At 43.8% G+C, this 15,626-nt stretch overlaps 1 protein-coding gene across 1 annotated transcript; it reads right to left on the bottom strand.

Moving 5' to 3' along the window:
- Positions 1–11,906: 11,906 nt before the first annotated feature.
- Positions 11,907–13,890, bottom strand: LOC122340914 (protein NYNRIN-like). Its single transcript, XM_043234157.1, has one exon. The coding sequence runs from the start codon at positions 13,858–13,860 to the stop codon at positions 12,730–12,732; it is 1,131 nt and encodes a 376-aa protein (XP_043090092.1). The 5' UTR covers positions 13,861–13,890; the 3' UTR covers positions 11,907–12,729.
- Between the last annotated feature and the right edge of the window lie 1,736 nt (positions 13,891–15,626).

Here is a 15,626-nt window from a genome sequence, read left to right as displayed (position 1 = left end):
AAGTCGCACTTAAACCGGCCAATTTTGCCTGGATGTCTGGACGTAGGTTTTGAATGCTTAAAAATTTCTTCCAGGGTTACCATGGTCGAGTGGGAAAGCCTACGAGAGGTCACACTTAACCCGGCCATGATAATTCCCATAAAAGTTTTATAGTTTGTGGTGAGTCTTGTCATGGAATTTTCAACTCAAATTATGTGAAGACTGAAAAATAAAGAGTCCAGCAAATTTGTCTTTGTCTTGCTTTATTTCTCTGCGCAGAGAATGAAATGATCTGGTTTACACACAGTGGAGTCTGTGAGCAAAGAGATAACAGTGAGCTCACAGGTTAGAGGTTTTATAGGCAAAAGTATACATTCCAAGGTCGCTCAAATTCATCTCGAACCAATTGAAATAGTCCAAAGTCACGTCACCCATCTCGTGCTTACTGTGTCTGGTTATTCTCTAGTTTATCTCCCGTACCTGGCACAGATAGGGCATCCCGTACCCACATGAGGTTGTTTAACATGGGTTTAACCTCTGTCACGCACACAGTGTATGTTTACCATAACTCTAACATTCCAGGTCACTAATTGCGCATTTGTGTTCGTGCCTAGTACCGTGATGTTACGAATATATGTAATCTATCTTTAAGTGAAGTTAGTTTAATAGTGAAGTTAATTCAATTCAGTGTTAAAAGTGAACAATAAACATTAAATGTAATCAATTAGAATAATTTCCATTACACTCCTCCCTTTTGATCATTCTTGATCACCTGTCAAATTAGAATATAATAAAATAAAATCCCTTAACGATAACATCAAGTGTGTAAATTCACATGGATTCAGAACACACCATCACACAATAAGGGTTTGAAAACATAATAAACTCTTAACATATGATTAATTGGAGATTATTTAAACTTAATCTGAGAAATCATCTCTTGACTTTATAAAAGAAAACGTTAATTAAAATGTAGAATTTCCTTTTTAAATGGTGTTATCTTGTGAAATTATCTACTCGAGACCCCCTTTAATCATTAGTTTACTCTTCATCATCACTTGAATCATCATAATCATCACAATCAACAATATTCACCACCTTTCTGGATTTATCCTCTATCTTACTCCCCCAGTGATTAAACGTTATCATTTGGTGGGTGACCGAAGCTCTCATAGTCGAATTCACTGCTCTTTTTACCATGCTCATCACACAAGGCCATATACATAGTAACAGGACAAACACAAATAGTGCTGAAATGGCAAGCAAACCAATATACTCAGCTTTTTGCCATAATCCCTTGAACCAATTCCATCCCCACACATCATCATCAGCACTGATCTCCTAGCCTTTAGCCTGTTTACAGCATTGGTGATATTCTGAATACCCAAATCTATCATATGACCATCAGCATCATTGTCAGGAATATAGGTACAACATGCAGTTCCTACAACAGCACACACGCCTCCAGAAATAGCTGTAAGTTGATCCAACACAAGTCGATTCTGCAACGCTGTCAGTCTCAGGCCTCTCAGTTCCTCCTTGATCCCCTCCATCATCACCTTTGTGGTATTCATGAAGCTGATTAGTTCATACCGTGTCACTTCCACTTCATTTTGGAGGAAAGCTACCCCAAGAGACGGGATCAAAGCCTGGAAGAATTTCTCAGCTCCGTTCCATAGTCGATGTTCTTTCGGGACAAGGTTGTTCCGTCCAAGGCTTGATATCTTGACTCGGTCACGCAGTGAAGTCACCCTTTCTCGATTTCTCTCTTGGCCTTAGTGAGACGATGTCCTGGCTTCTTCGTGTGAAGTTGTTCTGGTGCTCTTACCGCGATAGCTCCTCCATATAACTGTACCATAGCACATGTGCCTGTCCACCGACGGGGCAGTGAAGCATACACGACATGTCCACACAGCCAGTACCATTCCTCCACCACACTGGTACCATCGTTGTCAGGAATGTGGACCTCTGAGCAATCTTGTTTGCATCTCACCCGATCGTTGGGGTTGCTACCGGTGAGATAACGTCGGCTGATGTGACACTGTGGCAGAAGTCCTACCCCAATGATGGTATTCAACAGGCACCCCATGCATTTGTGACCGGCTTCTTGAGTGATCAGGAGCGAGTTGTACATCTCATTGCAGTGATTGATGGGTATTTCTCCCATGGAGTCTTGTCCCCCGTCATTTCGATAACAGGTCAGGTTAGATGGTATGTCTTTCACTATAGCAATGCGGCCTGCCACCCTCTTCAGGGTTCTAATCTTTGTCCACTCAGTTGAATTCTCCATGATCCAGAAGTCACTGTGTTCGGGTAGCCCTGCTGCTGCCACTGATATTGCTGTTATGTGCTTGATCAGATCCTTATCTGGGTCTTGATAGGCCCACCAATCCCCTCCGGTTATGCTGTGAGGGAGTTGTGCACACACGTAGCAGTCAGTCAAGTCATTCGTTTTAGCAGTGAAGTTAAGCAGCCTCCACCACATATTGTTAGCATACGGATGTGGCGGATTCGGGTGATCTAACCAATGCTCATCTCCTGTCTTGACCGCTCTGACTTGCCGGAGGAGAGTTTGATTGATCATATCGTCACATTCAGTGACATGATGTTCACGTTGTTTCTCCATGTATATCATGATGAATAGTGCAAATGAGAGGACGACCAGCGTCATACTTATGATTAGGGTCAAGAGGTTTGGGTACAAGTCGTATAGTTTTTTGAACTTGTCTATCTTCCTTCTCAATTTAGAGGATACCATCTTGTCAGATACTGCCACGTGACACCTGGTATTTTTGTAGGGAAGAAACAAATTTGCCCTGTTTGTCTATCTAATTGAGGTCTTATATTTGGTTTACTATACAGGAACGCAGCAGTCTGTCCTTCATAGAAATGTGATGCTCTCCAGCCAATTGTGGTAATGACAGCTAACACTGCACTATCTTGTTCAACTATTTGTCTAACTACTTTACATACGTCGTTTCCTATTTTCCTCTTATAGCAGCGATATAGAATCGGGGTGAACGGGTATCTGGTGTGCCACCACGAAGCGTTTGATCCAGAGAGCCCTTGCTCTTCTATGGTGATGGGAAAAATCCTTTTTCTTTTCGGCATCCGTTGGCCTGTACTGACATCAGATCACTCCCACACAGTGATGTTGCTGCGTGTTCAGCTCCCATACACCCCTGTGTGTTCGTTTACCTTTGTCAGTCAGACGCCCCCCTTGGCACGGGGCAGCGGGTCAATCACTGTTTATTGGGTTGGGTCTCCCTCTGGTGGTGGTGGGACCTTCTTGCAGTGGCTGGCGTGTATCCACGTAGCCCTCTCAGCCACCTTAATCGCAGTGTGCGTTATCAGCAGGACCTGGAACGGGCCGTTCCACCTCCTCGATTTCCAATGTTTCCTTCTGAAATCCTTGACCACCACAAAATCACCAGGTCTGATGTCATGCAGAAATCCTTCTGCTGGTTTAGGTAGAGCATCCTTGACCTGTTGAGAGATCTGAGAGAGTCGAAGACAGATTTTTACAATAGTTCAACATGTCATCTTCACACAGAGCAGTAGAGGGCAATGGTCGGGTTCTGGTCCCACTCCAAGCGATGGAGGCCTGCCAAACAAGATTTCAAATGGGCTGAGGTTAGACTTTGCTCTTTTTCTCATTCTCATATACATCAACACAATGGGAAGTGCTTTGACCCAAGACAGACCTGTTTGCTCACAACACTTTGCCAGTTTATTTTTCAAAAATTCCATTTTCTCTTTCAACACTACCCCGGACGCTGGGTGATAGGAGGTATGTTTACGTATGTCGATTCCCAAGAATTTCCCAACCTGATCGATTGCCTCATTAGCAAAAGGGGTGCCATTATCACTACTAATCTTTTTTGGTATTCCCCATCTTGGGACGATCTCAGACACCAATGCCTTTGCAACAGCCCCAGCATTTTGCTTAGATGTGGGGAAGACTTCCACCCACTTTGAGAACATATCAACCAGAACAAGGCAGAATTTCTTACCTTCACATGGTGTCAGTTCAATGAAATCGAACATTATATGATCAAAAGGTTGACTTGGTGGTGGATGTGCTGCCAAAGGACCTGTTGTCCTCTTCCTACATTATTTGTGGCACAAATCATACAAGATTGACAATATTTTTCTGCAAAGGAAGTAAATCCTTTTGTAAACCAATATTGATTGATCATGTCAAACATTCCCATTTTGCTTATGTGATCTAACCCGTGCACTAATTTGGCATAGTGTGGGAAAAAGTGTTTTGGCAAACAAGGTTTGTCTTCGGTGCTCAGCCAAACGTTGTCTTTCAGCTTGCACTCGGCCTTCACCCATTGTTTTTTCTCTTCTGGTGTTGCGAAACCCTGCATAGCTGCAAGAGAACTAGAAGGGTATGTTAGTTCGTCATTGTTAACAGTTACACATGTAAGAGAAGGTTCTGTTCCCTTTGTTGCGTTCTTCGCAGCGATATCAGCGCGTTTGTTTCCTAATGATACAAAATCGTTAAACTTGGAATGCGCGACGCACTTGCAAATAGCAATCGACCTTGGAAGCAAAATCGCTTCTAGCAAGGCTGCTATTTTATCATGATTTTGGATGGGTTTACCGTCGGATTTTAGAAATTTTCTACATCGCCATAGAGCCGAAAAATCATGACAGGTCGAAAAAGCATAACGAGAATCTGTGTAGATGGTGACTGTTTTTCCTTCTGCGATTTTACAGGCCTCAGTTAATGCGACTAATTCGGCCGCTTGCGCAGAGTAATGCGCGGGGAGCGCTCCACTTGCTAATGTCGCATGCGCGGTGGTTACTGCGTAACCTACTCTGTTTTTACCGGTTTCTGGGTCTCGAGACGCTGAACCATCAACAAATAAAACCAAATCTGCATTGTCAAGGGGGGTTTCTTTTAAATCTGGTCGCGGTGTGCACACCTGTTCCAATGCAGCGATACAATTATGTTCCTCGCCATCCTGCTTGGTTGGGAGCAGTGTGGCAGGATTCAACACTGTACACCGTTTCACTGTGATGTTTGGCATTTCCAATAGAATGGTATTATATCTGAGCCATCTGGCTGTGGACAAATGAGATGTTTTCTGTTCCAACAGGATCATAGAGACAGCGTGTGGCACTAGTAGTGTTACATCAGAATACCCCACAATTTCCTTGAAGCTAAAATAGCTTTTTCTGCTGCTGCTACAGCTCTCAGACAATTTGGTAGACCTGCTGCCACAGGGTCGAGTTTACTTGAAAAATATGCCACCGGTCTCAGCCTTCCCCCGTGATCCTGTAACAGAACAGAAGACATGAAACCATTTTTCTCATCAACTGTTTGTACAAAATTTCTCTCAGGGTCTGGAAGTCCCAGACTTGGGGATGTTTGTAACAACATTTTCAACCTTTCAAATGCTTTCTCTGCTTCAGGAGTCCAGGTCAGTTTGTCATGTGGCTGCAACCTTTTTCCGTGAGCCAAAGCGCTCAAAGGTGATTCTTCAATGGCATAGTTGGGAATAAATGTTCTACAATACGAACACATTCCCAAAAATGACATGAGCTGTTTTTTTGTCAGAGGCTTTGGAATCTTTTGAATTGCCTCTATTCTCTTTTGTGTTAGAGATTTTCCTGCTTGTTGATAATGTGACCTAGAAACGTCACCTCCTTTTTGCAAACTGCAACTTTGACAAACTGACCTTGTGGCCTTCAGCAGCCAAATGTTTCAACAGCTTTACAGTGTACAAGTTTCTTCATCTCTGGCTGTTATTAAGAGATCGTCGACATATTGAATTAAAGCTGACCCTGGTGTCAATTGTAATGTTTCCAAACTTCTTTTCAGTGCCTCGCCGAACAACACAGGCGAATTTTTGAATCCTTGACAAAGTCGAGTAAAGGTGTAAGGTTTGCCATTAAAATTGAAAGCAAACCAAAATTGGCTGTCTTTATGAACCGGCACAGAAAAGAAAGCATTGGAAAGATCAACAACCGAAAACCATTCAGCATCACCTGGTATTTGTGATAGGAGTGTATACGGGTTGGGAACAATAGGAGCCTGTGTCTGAACTGCATCATTTACAGCCTGCAAGTCTTGCACAAACCTCCATTCAACTGGCTGGTCTGCGTCTCTTATCTTTTTGACAGGAAAAATGGGTGTACGCACAGGAGAGTTCTCACATTCCACAATCACTCCAGCCTTTTCAATGCTTCAAAAACTGGTTTAATTCCTCAATAGCTTCCTTTTTCAAAGGATATTGAGGTTTGCATGGTCTGTAATCAGATTTTGGAATAATTTGAATAGGGTCACAATTCTTGATCAACCCCACGTCATATTTAGAAGAAGCCCAAACAGTCTTTGGAACTTCCCTGAGAGCTGGAATGCTTTCCATTTCAGTTTCTGTAAGGAAGCAGTGATTGGGCAATGCACTTTCGCTCACATGAACTGTGCGTTCAGCCATCGCAGCAGGCTCAGTCAAATTCATTCGATATGCAGACAGAGTTGGATTATATTCAACATTTTTCTCAGCAGTCCGCAACCAGTTTTCATGAGAGATACACGTCTTTACAAAGGGACCAATGTCTTCCCAACGATTGTCGCTCCCTTTCGACAACGACACATGGGGAAAAGAATCCACAACATCAAAAAACATCTGCTGTTCATCGTTTAATGCAACAGCAGCAGCACATTTATTTTCTGTCCAAATTAGCCAATTCAATTGCAATGTCTCAATACGCGGAAACCATTTCTGTTCAAACAACTCGTCTCTAGCCAGAGACACATGTGCTGAGCAATGTAAGTCTGAGAATGGCATAAAATTAGAATCAGGCGAAACTCTATCTTTAGCAGCTTTGACAAGATTTTCGCATAATTCATCATCTTGCAATTTCCATTGATAAACGTATAGTGCTGTATGTTGGATTGCAGTCAGAGTTTGAATTTGGCACTGAACTGCTTTGACACCTTCTGGACCAGATATTAGAGAAATACCTAGTTTGCACATCAAATCTCTCCCCAGCAGATTTTTGGGACAGTGCTGTGAGAGGAGGAAACTGTGTCTGAAACTTGCACCATTCTCATCTTTACACCTCAGAGGGACTGTAAAATTCTCTTTAACAGTATGACCAGATGCAGAAATCGTCCATGCAAAATTTCCACTCAATTTGGGGACAGAGGCAAGCTCATTTATCCTTAATACTGAACTCGTGGCCCCCGAATCAGCTAAAAACACCCTTTCAACTCCGTCTATCCATAAGCTAACTTCTGGCATTTGTTGATATGCTAAGTCATTCAAATGAGTATATGTGCCTAATTCTCTTTGTCTGAAAGATTTCTCATTTTCTAATTTAGCAATGCAATCGTGTATGACAGCAAGCATTTCTTCATTGCAATTCGCAGCAAGCATTTCTTCATTGCAATTCGCAGTGTCAGATGTGGGTGTGTGTGTGTCAAACTTATCTGTTACTGAAGTGTGGTCGCCTTAGATTTTGCTCTCGACTCCCCCCTCCTCTCTCGCACTCTGCCGTCAATCTGCTTTCGGTTTAGACTTTGCCGCAGCAGCCGCCGTGCGTCTATTCAAAAGCGGGCACTCATTTTTCCAATGTCCGGGCTCTTTGCAATAAAAACAAACATCCGGATCAACTTGAGACAGTCTTTGCCCTCTTCCTCTCCCCCGCCCTCGGCCTCGATAATTCGCTCCTCTGTACATTGTCAGGTTTGGCAGCTGGAGCTCCCTTTCAGCCTTTTTCGCGCTTTTCTCCGCCAACATCTTTTCAGCATGCAACGCATGTTTTCGAATCCTCTCCAGTTTCTCGTCTTCCCACTCGATGCAGGTTTGCTTGACGATAGTCGCTATTTCGGGTTTCAGTCCACTCAGGAAGCGGCTGCGTAAATGAGCTTCCCACATCTGTGGAATTTCCCCTCTAATGTCCGGCTCTGGCATTCCACTGTAAGTGTTGAAAGTCTCATACAGTCGCACAAAATAGTCGTCAACTGACTCGTCCCTTTTTTGTGTGCAGTAGTTGATCTTGTCGGTGTTAATCCTAGCAGGAAAAAGGGCCTTGAATCGTCCGCCCAGAGCTCCCACTGCTGACCTGTATGGCTCGTTCTCAGCGTGTTTCCACTCTGCTTGAACTCTCCGCGTGTCCACCTGGGGGAAATCTGGTCGGATCTTATGCCAGTCCGTCGGCCCCATCTTGATCATCAGCAGACGTTTGAGTTCGAGCATCGTTGGGCTGAATTCTTGACAGAATGCATCCAGTTCCACTGCAAACTTTTCTCCCGAGTCTCTGGGGTTTGGCAGATTTGTCATAACCTGCCTCAAGTCTGTCTCAGTCCATGGTCGAAAAACCATCGTGGTTCCTTGTGGGCCAGCCACTTGAATCATGGGGAAAGATGTCGCGTTTCCCTCACCGTCGTTCTCATCCACGCAGTCCGGTTCTAGTGCCAGTCTTTCAAGCGATCTGGATCTGGTTCTCGTGCCGGTCACGGAGTATCTCATCTTTCGAACTCCGTCGCTGGATGTAGAAGGCTGAGATGGTGCAGGTGCCGTTGGAGCGGTAAGAGGGGCGGGCAACTGTCCTCCTTTCCATAAGCCCACGGGTGTCGTCGCGCAGCAGGGTAGTAAGACGGCGGTTGTGGTGGTGGCGATTGCGGTGGTGGCGCCAGCGGCTGGGGCATTTGTTGGTAGGGGTAAGGCCAGGAGTCAAGATCAAAGTCCACCGCGGCGCACTGGTTTTCTAGAGAGGGATAGAGAGAAGAAGATTTCTGAGCAGTATACTCTGTTCCTTTAACTTCCTTTGCTTCTGACTCTACATTTTTATGAGGCAGTTCTTTCAGGGCTTGCCGTTTTCTCTCGCGTTCTGCCTCTTCTAGCCAATAGTTCAGATATTGTCTATGTTTCTGAAACAGATCTTTTTGTTTGTTTTTCAACTTTTTCTTATCCCTAAGTTTACTTTCACGCCTTTCCAAACTTTCCTTCACCCTGTTTAGAGTCGTCACACTAAACGTGCCCCTTTTTGGGAAATCATGATCTTCGATCCAAATCGGTATCACTTCCATAATTCTCTGTCCATATTTCTTTCTCATGTCAACATAAATTGGGCTGTTCAAATCGTCTAGATCGATTTCAGGTTTGACATTACTAGACCCCATACTTGCAATCCGAGACTTTACCTGTACCTGGGACGCGTCCTCTTTCCTCACACTCAGTCGTCACTGCCGTGTGGCTCTGCTCTAAACTCGCGCAGAGTCTTCTATACTCCTGTACTTACTCGTACAGAGTCCCTTACGCCCTTCTGTCCTGCTTACTCGCAGACAATACCTTTTTCACTAACCCGTGAAACCTATAGGGCGGCTCGGCCATGCGTTAAATGAATCTAGGAATATCAAACCGCTCGTTGTTTTTGTCAGACCAAGATGAAAGAAAATTTATTTATTTATATATACCTTTTAATTTTTTAAGACAAAGACAAACTTGTGTCTCAAAATCAGTCTCACCGTTTTCAGCACGCGTTTTCCTGGTTCTTTTAAGGAATCCAGCAGTGACGGTCCACTGGGCCTCAGACGTCAGTTCCTCTTCCCTGAAACCTTTAGGGGTACAGGGCTAAGACCCTTTGTGGGCTTAGGGTGATCAGCCTACCAACGCCTTTCAAGTCCCGGACGATCAGCTGTCGGATCCCATCCTCGCCGCCAAGATTGTCATGGAATTTTCAACTCAAATTATGTGAAGACTGAAAATAAAGAGTCCAGCAAATTTGTCTTTGTCTTGCTTTATTTCTCTGCGCAGAGAATGAAATGATCTGGTTTACACACAGTGGAGTCTGTGAGCAAAGAGATAACAGTGAGCTCACAGGTTAGAGGTTTTATAGGCAAAAGTATACATTCCAAGGTCGCTCAAATTCATCTCGAACCAATTGAAATAGTCCAAAGTCACGTCACCCATCTCGTGCTTACTGTGTCTGGTTGTTCTCTAGCTTATCTTCCGTACCTAGCACAGATAGGGCATCCCGTACCCACATGAGGTTGTTTAACATGGGTTTAACCTCTGTCACGCACACAGTGTATGTTTACCATAACTCTAACATTCCAGGTCACTAATTGCGCATTTGTGTTCGTGCCTAGTACCGTGATGTTACGAATATATGTAATCTATCTTTAAGTGAAGTTAGTTTAATAGTGAAGTTAATTCAATTCAGTGTTAAAAGTGAACAATAAACATTAAATGTAATCAATTAGAATAATTTCCATTACACTCCTCCCTTTTGATCATTCTTGATCACCTGTCAAATTAGAATATAATAAAATAAAATCCCTTAACGATAACATCAAGTGTGTAAATTCACATGGATTCAGAACACACCATCACACAATAAGGGTTTGAAAACATAATAAACTCTTAACATATGATTAATTGGAGATTATTTAAACTTAATCTGAGGAAATCATCTCTTGACTTTATAAAAGAAAACGTTAATTAAAATGTAGAATTTCCCTTTTAAATGGTGTTATCTTGTGAAATTATCTACTCGAGACCCCCTTTAATCATTAGTTTACTCTTCATCATCACTTGAATCATCATAATCATCACAATCAACAATATTCACCACCTTTCTGGATTTATCCTCTATCTTACTCCCCCAGTGATTAAACGTTATCATTTGGTGGGTGACCGAAGCTCTCATAGTCGAATTCACTGCTCTTTTTACCATGCTCATCACACAAGGCCATATACATTGTAACAGGACAAACACAAATAGTGCTGAAATGGCAAGCAAACCAATATACTCAGCTTTTTGCCATAATCCCTTGAACCAATTCCATCCCCACACATCATCATCAGCACTGATCTCCCTAGCCTTTAGCCTGTTTACAGCATTGGTGATATTCTGAATACCCAAATCTATCATATGACCATCAGCATCATTGTCAGGAATATAGGTACAACATGCAGTTCCTACAACAGCACACACGCCTCCAGAAATAGCTGTAAGTTGATCCAACACAAGTCGATTCTGCAACGCTGTCAGTCTCAGGCCTCTCAGTTCCTCCTTGATCCCCTCCATCATCACCTTTGTGGTATTCATGAAGCTGATTAGTTCATACCGTGTCACTTCCACTTCATTTTGGAGGAAAGCTACCCCAAGAGACGGGATCAAAGCCTGGAAGAATTTCTCAGCTCCGTTCCATAGTCGATGTTCTTTCGGGACAAGGTTGTTCCGTCCAAGGCTTGATATCTTGACTCGGTCACGCAGTGAAGTCACCCTTTTCTCGATTTCTCTCTTGGCCTTAGTGAGACGATGTCCTGGCTTCTTCGTGTGAAGTTGTTCTGGTGCTCTTACCGCGATAGCTCCTCCATATAACTGTACCATAGCACATGTGCCTGTCCACCGACGGGGCAGTGAAGCATACACGACATGTCCACACAGCCAGTACCATTCCTCCACCACACTGGTACCATCGTTGTCAGGAATGTGGACCTCTGAGCAATCTTGTTTGCATCTCACCCGATCGTTGGGGTTGCTACCGGTGAGATAACGTCGGCTGATGTGACACTGTGGCAGAAGTCCTACCCCAATGATGGTATTCAACAGGCACCCCATGCATTTGTGACCGGCTTCTTGAGTGATCAGGAGCGAGTTGTACATCTCATTGCAGTGATTGATGGGTATTTCTCCCATGGAGTCTTGTCCCCCGTCATTTCGATAACAGGTCAGGTTAGATGGTATGTCTTTCACTATAGCAATGCGGCCTGCCACCCTCTTCAGGGTTCTAATCTTTGTCCACTCAGTTGAATTCTCCATGATCCAGAAGTCACTGTGTTCGGGTAGCCCTGCTGCTGCCACTGATATTGCTGTTATGTGCTTGATCAGATCCTTATCTGGGTCTTGATAGGCCCACCAATCCCCTCGGTTATGCTGTGAGGAGTTGTGCACACACGTAGCAGTCAGTCAAGTCATTCGTTTTAGCAGTGAAGTTAAGCAGCCTCCACCACATATTGTTAGCATACGGATGTGGCGGATTCGGGTGATCTAACCAATGCTCATCTCCTGTCTTGACCGCTCTGACTTGCCGGAGGAGAGTTTGATTGATCATATCGTCACATTCAGTGACATGATGTTCACGTTGTTTCTCCATGTATATCATGATGAATAGTGCAAATGAGAGGACGACCAGCGTCATACTTATGATTAGGGTCAAGAGGTTTGGGTACAAGTCGTATAGTTTTTTGAACTTGTCTATCTTCCTTCTCAATTTAGAGGATACCATCTTGTCAGATACTGCCACGTGACACCTGGTATTTTTGTAGGGAAGAAACAAATTTGCCCTGTTTGTCTATCTAATTGAGGTCTTATATTTGGTTTACTATACAGGAACGCAGCAGTCTGTCCTTCATAGAAATGTGATGCTCTCCAGCCAATTGTGGTAATGACAGCTAACACTGCACTATCTTGTTCAACTATTTGTCTAACTACTTTACATACGTCGTTTCCTATTTTCCTCTTATAGCAGCGATATAGAATCGGGGTGAACGGGTATCTGGTGTGCCACCACGAAGCGTTTGATCCAGAGAGCCCTTGCTCTTCTATGGTGATGGGAAAAATCCTTTTTCTTTTCGGCATCCGTTGGCCTGTACTGACATCAGATCACTCCCACACAGTGATGTTGCTGCGTGTTCAGCTCCCATACACCCCTGTGTGTTCGTTTACCTTTGTCAGTCAGACGCCCCCCTTGGCACGGGGCAGCGGGTCAATCACTGTTTATTGGGTTGGGTCTCCCTCTGGTGGTGGTGGGACCTTCTTGCAGTGGCTGGCGTGTATCCACGTAGCCCTCTCAGCCACCTTAATCGCAGTGTGCGTTATCAGCAGGACCTGGAACGGGCCGTTCCACCTCCTCGATTTCCAATGTTTCCTTCTGAAATCCTTGACCACCACAAAATCACCAGGTCTGATGTCATGCAGAAATCCTTCTGCTGGTTTAGGTAGAGCATCCTTGACCTGTTGAGAGATCTGAGAGAGAGTCGAAGACAGATTTTTACAATAGTTCAACATGTCATCTTCACACAGAGCAGTAGAGGGCAATGGTCGGGGTTCTGGTCCCACTCCAAGCGATGGAGGCCTGCCAAACAAGATTTCAAATGGGCTGAGGTTAGACTTTGCTCTTTTTCTCATTCTCATATACATCAACACAATGGGAAGTGCTTTGACCCAAGACAGACCTGTTTGCTCACAACACTTTGCCAGTTTATTTTTCAAAATTCCATTTTCTCTTTCAACACTACCCCCGGACGCTGGGTGATAGGAGGTATGTTTACGTATGTCGATTCCCAAGAATTTCCCAACCTGATCGATTGCCTCATTAGCAAAAGGGGTGCCATTATCACTACTAATCTTTTTTGGTATTCCCCATCTTGGGACGATCTCAGACACCAATGCCTTTGCAACAGCCCCAGCATTTTGCTTAGATGTGGGGAAGACTTCCACCCACTTTGAGAACATATCAACCAGAACAAGGCAGAATTTCTTACCTTCACATGGTGTCAGTTCAATGAAATCGAACATTATATGATCAAAAGGTTGACTTGGTGGTGGATGTGCTGCCAAAGGGACCTGTTGTCCTCTTCCTACATTATTTGTGGCACAAATCATACAAGATTGACAATATTTTTCTGCAAAGGAAGTAAATCCTTTTGTAAACCAATATTGATTGATCATGTCAAACATTCCCATTTTGCTTATGTGATCTAACCCGTGCACTAATTTGGCATAGTGTGGGAAAAAGTGTTTTGGCAAACAAGGTTTGTCTTCGGTGCTCAGCCAAACGTTGTCTTTCAGCTTGCACTCGGCCTTCACCCATTGTTTTTTCTCTTCTGGTGTTGCGAAACCCTGCATAGCTGCAAGAGAACTAGAAGGGTATGTTAGTTCGTCATTGTTAACAGTTACACATGTAAGAGAAGGTTCTGTTCCCTTTGTTGCGTTCTTCGCAGCGATATCAGCGCGTTTGTTTCCTAATGATACAAAATCGTTAAACTTGGAATGCGCGACGCACTTGCAAATAGCAATCGACCTTGGAAGCAAAATCGCTTCTAGCAAGGCTGCTATTTTATCATGATTTTGGATGGGTTTACCGTCGGATTTTAGAAATTTTCTACATCGCCATAGAGCCGAAAAATCATGACAGGTCGAAAAAGCATAACGAGAATCTGTGTAGATGGTGACTGTTTTTCCTTCTGCGATTTTACAGGCCTCAGTTAATGCGACTAATTCGGCGCTTGCGCAGAGTAATCGCGAGGGCGCTCCACTTGCTAATGTCGCATGCGCGTGGTTACTGCGTAACCTACTCTGTTTTTACCGGTTTCTGGGTCTCGAGACGCTGAACCATCAACAAATAAAACCAAATCTGCATTGTCAAGGGGGGTTTCTTTTAAATCTGGTCGCGGTGTGCACACCTGTTCCAATGCAGCGATACAATTATGTTCCTCGCCATCCTGCTTGGTTGGGAGCAGTGTGGCAGGATTCAACACTGTACACCGTTTCACTGTGATGTTTGGCATTTCCAATAGAATGGTATTATATCTGAGCCATCTGGCTGTGGACAAATGAGATGTTTTCTGTTCCAACAGGATCATAGAGACAGCGTGTGGCACTAGTAGTGTTACATCAGAATACCCCACAATTTCCCTTGAAGCTAAAATAGCTTTTTCTGCTGCTGCTACAGCTCTCAGACAATTTGGTAGACCTGCTGCCACAGGGTCGAGTTTACTTGAAAAATATGCCACCGGTCTCAGCCTTCCCCCGTGATCCTGTAACAGAACAGAAGACATGAAACCATTTTTCTCATCAACTGTTTGTACAAAATTTCTCTCAGGGTCTGGAAGTCCCAGACTTGGGGATGTTTGTAACAACATTTTCAACCTTTCAAATGCTTTCTCTGCTTCAGGAGTCCAGGTCAGTTTGTCATGTGGCTGCAACCTTTTTCCGTGAGCCAAAGCGCTCAAAGGTGATTCTTCAATGGCATAGTTGGGAATAAATGTTCTACAATACGAACACATTCCCAAAAATGACATGAGCTGTTTTTTTGTCAGAGGCTTTGGAATCTTTTGAATTGCCTCTATTCTCTTTTGTGTTAGAGATTTTCCCTGCTTGTTGATAATGTGACCTAGAAACGTCACCTCCCTTTTTGCAAACTGCAACTTTGACAAACTGACCTTGTGGCCTTCAGCAGCCAAATGTTTCAACAGCTTTACAGTGTACAAGTTTCTTCATCTCTGGCTGTTATTAAGAGATCGTCGACATATTGAATTAAAGCTGACCCTGGTGTCAATTGTAATGTTTCCAAACTTCTTTTCAGTGCCTCACTTGAACAACACAGGCGAATTTTTGAATCCTTGACAAAGTCGAGTAAAGGTGTAAGGTTTGCCATTAAAATTGAAAGCAAACCAAAATTGGCTGTCTTTATGAACCGGCACAGAAAAGAAAGCATTGGAAAGATCAACAACCGAAAACCATTCAGCATCACCTGGTATTTGTGATAGGAGTGTATACGGGTTGGGAACAATAGGAGCCTGTGTCTGAACTGCATCATTTACAGCCTGCAAGTCTTGCACAAACCTCCATTCAACTGGCTGGTCTGCGTCTCTTATCTTTTTGACAGGAAA

The sequence above is a fragment of the Puntigrus tetrazona genome, unplaced genomic scaffold (genome assembly GCF_018831695.1).
Source record: "Puntigrus tetrazona isolate hp1 unplaced genomic scaffold, ASM1883169v1 S000001067, whole genome shotgun sequence".
In the NCBI taxonomy this organism is placed as follows: domain Eukaryota; kingdom Metazoa; phylum Chordata; class Actinopteri; order Cypriniformes; family Cyprinidae; genus Puntigrus; species Puntigrus tetrazona.
This window is presented reverse-complemented; position numbering and strand designations above follow the sequence as displayed.

Bases quoted from the DNA above. Each gene is read 5' to 3' on its own strand.
- LOC122340914 (XM_043234157.1), bottom strand. From the start codon at position 13,860: ATGCAGGGTTTCGCAACACCAGAAGAGAAAAAACAATGGGTGAAGGCC.